The sequence below is a fragment of the Pongo abelii genome, chromosome 21, assembly GCF_028885655.2.
Source record: "Pongo abelii isolate AG06213 chromosome 21, NHGRI_mPonAbe1-v2.0_pri, whole genome shotgun sequence".
Classification (NCBI taxonomy): Eukaryota; Metazoa; Chordata; class Mammalia; order Primates; family Hominidae; genus Pongo; species Pongo abelii.
This window is the reverse complement of record NC_072006.2, coordinates 50,869,362-50,881,625: the sequence shown is the minus strand read 5'-3', so window position 1 is coordinate 50,881,625 and position 12,264 is coordinate 50,869,362. Positions and strand designations below refer to the sequence as shown.

Here is a 12,264-nt window from a genome sequence, read left to right as displayed (position 1 = left end):
AGTCAAGGAGGAGAGGGGTGCAGGCAGGGTTAACAGTCCACACAGACAAAAAAAATACCTTATAAAACAATAACAGCCCTTCACCCTACATGACTTTCAAAGTGTCTTCACATCGATGTTGAAATCGCATTTAGTCTAGAGTATCCTTTGCATTATGGCAGTGTAGTTAAGATCATGGGATTTGGAGTCACAAACACCTGACTTGGAACTCTGGCTCTGCTCCATACTGGCTGTGTGAGATAATGAGATAATGTAGATAGAGCAGGTTGGCTGGACCTTACACGTCCAGATGTTAGCACTTGTTATTATGGCATTGTGATCTGAATTTAACAGTGATGACACAACAGGGAGCCAAGCAATCTGCTCAAGGCAGTGCTGGGTATTGATCCGGTCTATTTCATTCATTTGCTAATATTTATTGGGAGCTTACGATGAGCCAGGCACTATTCTAGGGATGGAGATACAGCAAGGAACAGACAGAAAGCCCAGCCCTTATGGGCTTACATTCTATTGGCAAGAAGCAGATAAGTGAATGTAATCCATGGTGTGTTGGGTGGTTGGTAAGCTTCAGAGGGAGATCAAAGCAGGAAAGAGGGTGGGGGAGGCAAGCCGGTAAGTGGGAAGGGGCAGTTTGAATATGGGTGGTCAAGGAAGTCCTCACAAGAAGATCCTGCTTGCACAAATCTCTGCAAGAGGTGGGGAGTGGTGGGGGTATCCATGGGAAGAGTGTTCTCAGCATGTGGACCAGCATGTGCAAAGCTCCTGAGAGGTCAAAGAGCAGCCAGGAAGCCAGTGTGGCTGGAGCCGAGTGAATGAGTGGGCACATGGTAGGAGGTGGGGTCTGAGAGCTGGCTTGGGTGGGGAGAGAGTGATGGTGGAGGACAAAGCACATGGGACCTCACGAGCCATGGATATAACCTTGACTTTGAATGAGATGGGAGCTGATGGAGGTTTTAGCAGGAGAGGGGCATGACCTTATGCCTGTGTCATCCCACAGCCTGTGCTCCCTCTTGGCACCATGTTTGGGGGCTTTGAGTCCAACTTTGAGATGTGAGTTCTGTGATTGGTCCAGCCACTCACGACTGTGTGGCCTGGAAATATGCTTTAAACATCTGCCTGTGCAGTGCTTGCACTGGGTCTGTTGCAAAACCCAGTCCTCACCCTCTAGAAGCCTACATCTGTTGGATGCAAACCCCTTCCCTACTCTGGGCCTCAGTTTCCTCACCTGAACAAAAAAGTGGTTGCTCTAGATAAACTCTAGGGCCCTTTCTGCTTTTTCTCTTTTTGATACTCGGGATGGTTGGGGTCCCCAGGTCTGAGGGAGGCCACAGTTCTGGACCAGGCCTGCCACTCCTAAGAAGTCAGACCATGATGGTAGTTTCCATCTGCTTCTGGTCTTTGCCTTCCTGTCATACTGGAAATCAGCTACTCAGACCCCAGCTCATGTCCACATTGCCCTCTGGGGAAGGAGTCTCTTATGTAGTGATTCAGGCCAGAGGGTATTTGAATTATCTTTCCTTCTTTAAGTAAATATTTTTTCATTTTAATTTCCACTTTAATTTAAAAAAATTGATTTGTTACAAAGAACACTTTTTTTAAAATCTTAATTTATCTTTTTTTCAGATTCATTGAAGTATAATTGACAAATAAAAATTATATATATTTAAGATATACAATGTAATGTTTTGATATATGGGCATATTGTGAAATGACTACCACAATCAAGCTCATTAACATATCTATCAGTGCTACAGCAATTCTCAATTTCATTCACTTAGGAACAATTTACAATTGCATATGTCAAAAAATACTCTTAAAATAAAAGATAAATGCATTTAGCATCTCACTTCCAGAGGCAGATTATAACAGTTAAATGAATACCATTCTAGACTATTTCTTGACAGACAGCTGTATACATAAATGCATTTTTACCGCGATGGCTCATGCCTGTAATCCCAGTACTTTGGGAGGCCAAGGCGGGCAGATTACCTGAGGTCAGGAGTACAAGACCAGCCAGGCCAACATGGTAAAACCCTGTCTCTACTAAAAATACAAAAATTAGATGGGCATGGTGGTGGGCACCTATAATCTCAGTTACTCGGGAGGCTGAGGCAGGAGAATCACTTGAACCCGGGAGGCAGAGGTAGCAGTGAGCTGAGATCATGCCATTGCACTCTAGCCTGGGTGACAAGAGTGAAGCTCTGTCTCAAAAAAAAAAAAAAAATAAATAAATAATAAACAAAATAAAATAAAAATTGATAATGCTATATACGCTGTTTTGTAACCTGCTATTTTACTTTTTTTTCTTCATTTCAGTCTGTTTCTAAATACCTATTTTATTTAATGGAGAACAGCGGACATCATTTCATCTCAAAAATGCCAACATTATGATCTTTTAATTATGTACTTAATAATTCTTAATTTCATTATTTCCCAAAACTCTTTAACTGTATAAGGAAAACAACCCAGAAAATAAAAAAGAAAAAAAATATGTAATTCCACTCCTGGGAAAGGTGTCAAAACAACTTGCATATATTTCTAGACTTTAAATATTCTTATACTCATGAAACATAGCTATTTATTTTTATTAATTACTTATTAATTTTTTTTAGAGACAGGGTCTCACTCTGTCACCCAGGCTGGAGGGCAGTGGGGCAATCATAGCTCACTACAGCCTCAAACTTTTGGGCTCAATCAACCCTCCTGTCTCAGCCTCCCAAGTAGCTGGGACTATAGGTGCATGCCACCATGCCCAGCTGATTTTTAGATTTTTTCATAGAGATGGGATCTCACTATATTGCCCAGGCTGGTCTCAAACTCCTGTCCTCAAGCAATCCTTTTGCCTTGGTCTCCCAAAGAGTTGGAGTTATAGGAGTGAGCCACCATGCCCAGCTGCAACATGAGTATTTATAAAATAAAAAACTAAATAGTACTGTGACAAGCCTTTTCACTGTAGTTTATGAATGCACAGCTTTCATCTTAGTAAGCATCCATTTAATAGCTGCATTGGTGTTCCATCCAGGAAGAGAGTCATCTTTATTATCAGCCCCTTTTTGATGGGCATTTAGACTGTTCTTCATTTTAATTATATTTAATGGCATGGTGAATTCCCTTGTACCCACACCTGAGACACTTGTCTATTTCTTTAGGGTACATTCTTAGAGTAGAACATCTGAGCTGAAGAGTTGCACCTTGTTACGGGTTTTTGATACCTGTGCCAAATTACCTTCTAGAAAGATCACTTAGCTCCCCAACTCCTGGGCAGTCTGTGGCCTGTTCTCCATGTATTCTGAATGGCTTCTCTTTGGATTTGTTTAAAGCAAAGACCACCCTGGGGAGACGGAGGTTCCACTGGATCTGCCGGCTGACTCCAGGAAGGAGGATGAATATCGTGGGAACATCTGGAAGGGCTTCCTCATCTCCATCCCCTACTCAGCCAGCATTGGGGGCACAGCCACACTCACGGGCACAGCCCCTAACCTCATCCTGCTTGGCCAGCTCAAGAGGTGAAAGCAAGAATCCCCACCGGCAGGGAGGGTTCTGCTCCTCCCCTCCTCTTCCCTCCTTCATTCAACATCCAGGGAATGTGTATTGAGGGCCTTCTCTGGGCCAGGCTCTGGGAACACAGCAATACACAAAACCCAGTGAAATCCCTGCCCTTGGGGAACTTCCATTCTGGCGGGAGAGACAGGCAATAAGTGAAAAAGCAAATGCATATAAAATATATCTGTGTGATAAGTTAGGAAAAAAATACAGCAGGGAAAGAGGGTAGAAGTGAGGAGAGTGGGGTGCTAGTTTATGTAGGTTGGTCAAGGACACCGGTTCTCTCTGATGAGCTGACATTTGAGCAGAGACCTATAAAGGAATGAGCCATGTGAACACAGGAGGGAAAGGCATACAGTAGCTCCTACAGGGCTTGGAGGTGGAGCTGTTCCTGGGGAGGTTCAGGGACCAGCAAGAATACCAGGGAGACGAAGAGCCTGGGGCAAAGGGAGGGTGAGAAGACAAAAGGTTATAGCGGTAACTGTTGTCTAAGGACTCCAGCTTTTCCTCCAAGTGAGATGGGGGTCATTGGAAAGGTGACAGTAGAGGAGTGACCCAGCGGGAGGCATGGGTCTGTGGCTGTCATGGCCTGAGAGAAGGCTTCCAACCATAAGCAGGGTCCCCCATTGGAGTGGGCTCTGCTGGGAGCTAAAGTCTCCCCACCCCTGGAAGTGGTCAGCAGTGACTGGGTGGCCGGTCAGGGCATGAGGATAAGAGAAAGATTCTCCAACTGCACAACTTGCCGCTCCCATTATTCTAAACCTCTGGTTTCTAAGATTTTAAAACTTTGGTATTTCAAGATCCTGTCTCTAAGACTTTTAGGTTCCAGGATTCCGAGGCAGGGTTTCTAAGATTCCTTGCAGTGGAGATGTAGCATAGGTTCATTTAATTTACATAAATGCAAATGTAAGCATTTGGCTAACAAAGGACACCAAAAAGTATTTGATATTCAACATGGCTGCAAATACTAGCTGACTTCTTAATCTGTTGCCCAACCAAAGAATTAAAAACCTGTGGGGATAAAGGGAGGCCCTGCTGATCTCCCCGAGAGAGGTTTACTATGTGTGCAACCCTCAGTAACATACGTGTGAGTAATTACAGGTATTTTCACAAGAGATTTTAGTACACCCGTGTTTGGCCACATGTGCTGACTTTAAAATCTTAACCCCTGAGTGAGATGAATTGCCAATACATTCTCAGATTCCAAAATGCTTTGATTTTAAGATTTGATGACGGAAACCAGTGATTGTCAACCATGCACTGGGAGAGGTGAAAAAAAAAAAAGAAGTCGTAGGTGTATTTCACCAATTGATGTAAGCCCACTGAGTTTTACTGCAAACCTTAGATGTCTTTTTATCTCTATCCTTTAAACAAGGCTGGCTGTGCCTTCTGGTTTTAGCTCAGTGTCAGAAAAACCAGAAGCAAAGATGGTCCTGCTTCAGGTGTGGGGAGGATCTAGGCTCAGCCCTTTAGTGTTCTGCCGAGGGGGAAGGTAGGCATTCGGTATTAGGGTTTGCCAGGACCCATCCCCAGGGCTGGACAGGAAGATGTGGGCTCTGGGGGTGGAGAGCAGAGCCTAGGTTGGGGATGGGGAGAATTGGAGGGGAGCAGTTGTTGTCAAAGCGTTTTCAGGCTGCCTGCCTGCCCTGATGTGAGTAGGACTTTGTTCCAACCTGAAATGAAATTGGGGAAATTATATTTTTTATATGTCTATTTCATATTTATATTTTCTAAAATATATCTTATGTATATTTAAGTATGTAATATATATTAACATATAATATATAAAATATATAATATTAACATATATACAGTAAAAATAAATATCAAATGTAGGCTTTCAAGTAAATTACATGCAAATCTTATGCAACACAAGGGCTCAAATGTAGACTCTCTGGTGTAGGAAGAGCGGATTTAAAAGGAATGCCAGGTAATACGTGATTTTGACTCTCCGGCTGAGAACAGGAGAAGCCTGGGGAGACAGGAGAAGTGATTGCCCTGAGTGGTCCTTTGGCCCTTGTTGCCAAAATACATTTTATTGGTTTATTCTGATTATAAAATGATATTGGCACACTAAAGAACATTTGGAAAATGTAGAAAAAGAAGTTTGAAATACCTTCAATCCCACTGTCGATATTTTAACAGACTTTCTTCTAGACTTTTCTATGTCCATATATTAAATGTGTATATATTTAACGTTTTTGCAACTATGCTCTTAATACAGTTTTATAGTCTGATTTTATTATTAAAATTTTTTAGAAAACATAATTTTTAGTGACTATGTATTATCTTATTTTGGGTGTACATACTTTAATCATAAGCATTGATTGTTTTCATTTTATAATAATTATTATTTTGCTATTACAAATTATGTAACTGACCACACACTCGCTGATATTTTAATATTTTTAAAACAATATTTTTACTTTGTCTAATTATAGAGGTATACTTATTCATTATAGAAAATACAGGCAGAGAAAAAGGAGGAAATAAAAACCTCTTAGAATCCCACTATATAGAGTTTATTAATATTTTTGTTTGCTTATTTATTATATAATAACTGTTAATGTTTTCATTTATTTACTTATTTACCTAGAAATGTCCATGAGTGTCCACATACTTTTGTATACATCATTCTATAACTTACTTTTCCTCTTTTCAATCTAGCACTTATATTCCTGATCACATTTCTGGTTGTTTTTTTAAAGTTTATTTCTAGTAGTAGAATTTCTGGGTAAAAGGGTATGCACATTTTTAAGACTCTTACTGCATTTTACCAAATTCCTCTCCAGAAAAGAATATTCTGATGAACAAACATCAAGAATCTGCCTGTTTTTCCACAACTTCACCAGCACTGAGTGTTATTGCCCTTCATCCTTTCAGGCTTGATGATGTCTTAATAAAACTGAGATTGGACACCGTTCAGCAGAGAAAGAACTCATCGACATCACCATTGCCTGGACAAAATGCCCAGGGTCTTTGAGCATATGTAATAAGGAGGGCAAAGGTTTCAGCCTGCAGATGTGTTATGTTTCACTTCCACATTCATTAAAAACATTTTCATGAATTGCCAATATTTAAACATCACATAATTTCAAGTAAAACCCAAACCTGGGCTTACTGGCCCTGCACTCTTGCATGGAACCATGGGGGAGCAAATAGCAGCTGAGCCCTTTAATGAGCAGGGCTCTCTTCAATTCACCACGGCTCGGCCTGGCCTGTTTCACTCACCTGTCTGGCCTCCAGGGGGCAGAGATTTTGACTGTAGGGCACCCATTGGTCCCACTAGGTCAGAAGCCAGCAGCCTCCAAAGAAGAGGAAAAAAGGGTGTTATTAGAGTAGGTGGAAAACACTTTTCCCAAGACTTCCATGGGACCCTCTCATTCCTCCTCCCCGCTATTACTAGTACTGCCTGGTCCCCTCTCCCACTCCCAAAATGGGCATGGCTGCCCTTGGCCTGTTCTCATCTCCCGCTATTCTCCAGTTTCTTTCCGCAGTGTGACGTGGTGAATTTCGGCTCCTGGTTCATTTTCGCCTTCCCTCTTATGCTGTTGTTCCTGTTGGCAGGCTGGCTCTGGATCTCCTTTCTGTACGGGGGACTGAGCTTCAGGTACCTCTCATTTTCTTCTTGGCAGATAGAGTGGGGAAGCGGGGAATGGCCTTTCTAACCTCGGTATCTGCCTATGAAAACTGAAGATGATTGTTATTTCATGTCATATTCTCATTTCTTTCTTTTATGTATGTATGTATGTAGGTATGTATATATGTATGTATGTATGTATGCATTTAGTTTTACAGACAGGGTCTTGCTCTGTTGCCCAGGCTGGAGTGCAGTGGCGCGATCATAGCACATTGCAGCCTCAATCTCCCAGGTTCAAGTGTTCCTCTGGCCTCAGCCTCCCAAGTAGCTGGGACTACAGGCGAGTGCCACTGTGCCTGGTTAATTTTTTTTTTTTAATTTTTTGTAGAGACAGGGTCTCACTATATTGCCCAGGCTTGTCTCAAACTTCTGGCCTCAAGCGATCCTTCTTGTCTTGGCCTCTCAAAGCTCTGGGATTATAGGTGTGAGCCACCGTGCTAGCCATATTCTCATTTCTTGACCTCCCAGGGATGTGAGGTGTGACCTGCCTGCCACACCCAGACCCTCTGTTGATGTCACATATTATTAATAATTATTAATAGTATTGTCTCTAAATAAGGTAAACACTCTTGACCAGAGAAGAGGGGAGTGCACGATTTCCCATTTTATGGGGCCCTGATACAGTAGATAATTTGGGGTGGCATGAGGACAAAATACTAAATAACACCAAATCATATTATGGGAAATATGTCTTTATCAACTCTCATCACTCAGTCTACTTACGTTGAGGAGAAAGTCTCAGTTGGGCGCTAAAGAAACCTTAATATCTAACATTTCCAAATCAACCTCTAAATGAAGAAAGAGCAAGCTTCAGACCCAGAGACTTGAGCCAGAAATGATATCTAGCCAAAATATAATACTGGCACTTTGTTTTCCTATATTTATTTTGGTTACTTCGATTACTTTTTAATATGGCTACGTTAATTTGGATAGGCAACACATACATATGCTTCTCAAAAATCAAAACAACGCTAAGAGATATGCAGTGAGAACCCCTCTTCCCAACCATGGGCCTCTTCTGCCACGATATCCTCCCAAACAAGCATCCACTTTTATTGGTTTCTTGTGTAACCTTCCAGAGTTTTCTTAAGCAAATATGAGCAGACATAGATATCTTTTTCTGGTGACTGGCCTCCCTGACAGATTTTTGTTTTTTGTTTTATTTATTTACTTATTTATTTATTTATTTATTTAGACAAAGTCTCATTCTGTCACCCAGGCTGGAGTGCAGTGGCGCCATCTCGGAGTGCAACCTCCACCTCCGAGGTTCAGGCCATTCTCCTGCCTCAGCCTCCAGAGTAGCTGGGACTACAGGCTCTTGCCACCTTGCCCGACTAATTTTTTGTGCCTTTTTTTTTTTTTTTTTTTTGGTAGAGAGAGGGGTTTACTCTGTTGGCCAGGCTGGTCTCAAACCTCAAGTGATCCACCCACCTCGGCCCCCCAAACAGCTGGGATTACAGGCATGAGCCACACATGCCCAGCTGTTTTTTTGTTTTTATTTTATTATTTTTTTCTCTTTTACCTTGCAGCTCTAGCTCAAAGGAAGCAAGCATTTTTATAAGATACATTTCCAGAAGTTGGATTTCTGGATCAGAGAATAAACACATTTTTATTTTAATAGATATTGTCAAATCATTCTTCATAAAAATTTTATGTTTCCTCTCCCATGCACAGTGTATGAGAGTGTCTGCTTCCTTACAGCAAAGTGGATTTTTGCCAATCTGATAAGAGAAAAATAACTTGTGTTTATTTTATGAAGAGTAATTTTGGTCAACTTTTCATAGATTTGGAAGCATATGAAAAGTTTGTTCATAGGTATTTTCTTTCCTGTGAATTGTGAAACTGTGTGTTCATATTTTTATACATTTTTTTTCAAATGGGTTTTTGGTCTTGTTCTTACTAGTTTCTGGTACGCTTTATATTTTAGAAAGATGAGTGCTTATTCTACAATAGAAGCTACATTTTTTTCCTGATTTGTCTTTTGGCTTTGCTTATGGTGCTTTTCTCCCTGCAGAATTGTTTTAATTTTTTTTTCAATCTTTTTTCATATGGTTTCTGAAATTTCAATTACAGCTTAGAAAGGTTTTCCTAATACAGGACTTATAAAAGAATAATCATATGTTTTCTTCTAGTATTTTTTTTTTTTACATTTAAACCTCTGATCTATTTGGAGTTCATCCTTATGGTACAGTGTGAAGTTTGGATTCAACTTCACTTTTTTTTGTCCCAAATGGTCACCCAGTGTCCTAACACCATTTATGGACACATGACATTTTACTATTTTGATGAAGTCAAATTTATCTATCTTTGGTGGCTTGTGTTTTTGACATCATATTGAAGAAACTGTTGCCTATTCCAAGGGCATGAAAATTTACCACTGCCCTTTCTTCTGAGAGTTTTATGGTTTTAACTCTAATCATATTATTCCAAGGCACATGAAAATTTACCCCTGCCTTTTCTTCTGAGAGTGTTATGGCTTTAGCTCTAACATTTAGGTCTTCAGTCCATTTTGGGTTTAATTTTGTATTTGGTGTGAGGTAGGGGTCCAGATTCATTCTTTTCCACATGGCTGTCCAGTTTTCCTAGCACCATTTGTTGAAAGGCTATTCCTTCACCCACTATTCAGTCTTGGTACCCTGTCAAAAACCAACTGGCCATAGATGGATGGGTTTATTTCTGGGCTGTCAATTCTGTTCCATTGATCTATATGTCTGATACCATGTACTGAATAGCCCATCTTTTCCACACCAATCTGTGACAGCAACTTTATCACAGAGTAAATTCCCATTTGTGATTGAGTCTGTGTCTAGACGTTCTGTTTTGTTCCATTGATTCCTGTGTTTATTCATGTGCCTGTTTGACCCACTCATGGATTTTAAGCCTGGGAGTCATATGATCAGATTCACATTTTTAAAGATCAACCAGGCTATACGTGGGGAGAACAACTGTAGCAAAGGAAGACAGTTGCAGGGAGACCAGCCATCAGGCAGTTGCAGCCTCCCAGACAGAGAGGCTGTGGCTTGGTCAAGTGGTGGTGCTGGTTGTAGGTGAGAAGTTAGTTATACCTGCAGTGGCCACTCCTAACCTCCCACTTTCTGTTTCAGGGGCTGGAGGAAGAATAAATCTGAGATAAGAACCAATGCAGAAGATAGGGCTCGAGCTGTAATTCGGGAAGAATACCAGAACCTGGGGCCCATCAAGTATGTGGGGGTCCTTGGGTTGAGGAAAGAGCTAAGTATTAAACGCTCAGGAGAGCTTCCTCCTGGCCTGGCCTTGGGCCCATGGGGGCTGAGCTCCAGGAGAATTCCAGGACCCATGGCCTGGGAGCCTAGAGATAGAGGATGGGAGGTGGTTTACACAGTCAACCTCTTGCCGTGGTGCTGGGGTAGAAACCTGAGGACCAAAAAGCCCCTCAGAGTGTACTTACAGTGGGATCTGCTACCTTCCACCAAAGGCACCGTTTCCCTCCCGGTACACAGAATACCTGACACTATCTCAGGTGACTTCCAGGACCTTGTTTAATGCACATTTCCATGTGGTGAAAATAACAGGTTCAGTAGGCCTGTGTTCAAGGACCAGCTGTGCCACTCATGTCCCGTGTGGCTTTGATCATGGCACTAACCCTCTCTGGGCCCTGCTCTCCAGTCTGTGAAATGGGTACATTGGGTAACTGTCTCCTCCAACTCTTGGGGATCCTCTCTTTCTACCTCCATCCACCCTCTCTCCAGGTCTGTCCCCTCTCTGTGTCTTCTCCTTTCAGTGTAGACAGACTGTGTGTTTTTCTGTCTCTCTCTCTCTCTCTCTCTCTGTATGAATGCTCCTCTTTCTCTTTGCCTACTGCATTTCTGTCTGTTTCTCTTCCTCTCTGCTTTTCGGACTCTGTCTGTTTCTCACTTTCTTGATTTTCCATAGGACCCTGGTAAACTCCTGGTGATAATGAAACATGCAATTTCGGGGAGGGGGTGGCTTGAGGCTCAGGAAGGATCCTGAGGGAGCGTGGAAGTCCTAGGACAGGAATCATTTACAGTTCATTGGCACCCCTCCCCTCCCTCTGGGCACTCCCTGGGGAGTGGATGACTTCAGCTTTCTCAGAGGCAGAGCCCGGGCCCACTCACTCCCAGTGGGCAGCTGCCTGAGCCTGTGCCTGCTGCAGTCTGCCTGAAACCCAGGGTCACCATCATGCCTGCATGTCTGTGCCACAGGTTTGCCGAACAGGCCGTTTTCATCCTTTTCTGCATGTTTGCCATCCTCCTCTTCACCCGGGACCCGAAGTTCATCCCTGGCTGGGCCAGCCTCTTCAATCCTGGGTGAGACTCTGGGGACCCACAGGGAGGAGTCCAACAGGGGGGATTCTGCGCTGGGCCACCTGGAGCTGGAGAGGCGGCAGTGCAGCTGGGGAGACACGCATGCAAGTTTCCATCTTTTGTCCCATGTGATTATTAATAGCTCCCTCTTTCACTCTCAAAAGAGTTTAGGTTTGGGTGATAAAATATGACTTCTCATGTGTTGGGAGCTCTGGATTTGGAGTCAGACTAAACTGGGTTAGAATTCTAGCTCTACCACTTACGAGCTGCGTGACTGAGCAAATCGTTCATTCATTCAATCAACATTGATTGAGAACCTATTATGTGCTAAGCTGGATGCTGGGTGCTGGGACACAGACAAAAGCAAGTAGTTAGACAACAAAATAACTGCATTGCAATGAGTGCTATGAAGGAAAGACTGAGAGGGTTATCCTATAAAATAATAGAGCAGGGGCATTGACTTTGGACAGTTCTGGGAAGAGCCAAAGCTTAGGAAGACTGCAGGTGAAAGCAGTGGAGATGCACTGGGAATGTCTACTGAAGCCTGAGTCAGAACAAACATAGCATGTTTGAGAAAATGAGAAAAGCCCAGTGGGAGCGAGGCCTGGTGGGAAGGAGGGAAAGCGGGTGAGGAAGGGTAGGGGAGGGCCAGATCAGAGTGTCTTTTCGGGCATGTTATGCATTTTGATTTTTTTTTTTTTTTTTCTCTGAGCAGTGGGCAGCCATTGGAGGATTGTAAGGCACTCAGCCTCTCTGTGCCTTAGTTTCCTATTCTGT

General features: G+C 42.6%; 1 protein-coding gene across 1 annotated transcript in view; it reads left to right on the top strand.

The window, feature by feature from the left end:
• The window catches only part of SLC13A3 (solute carrier family 13 member 3), a 93,521-nt gene that overhangs the window by 51,972 nt on the left and 29,285 nt on the right, over positions 1-12,264 (top strand). The window contains exons 5-8 of the mRNA XM_024238854.2: positions 3,321-3,506; positions 7,028-7,153; positions 10,288-10,383; positions 11,386-11,490. Of these exons, the coding sequence (XP_024094622.1) occupies positions 3,321-3,506; positions 7,028-7,153; positions 10,288-10,383; positions 11,386-11,490 (513 nt within the window). The remainder of the gene's footprint in view (positions 1-3,320; positions 3,507-7,027; positions 7,154-10,287; positions 10,384-11,385; positions 11,491-12,264) is intronic.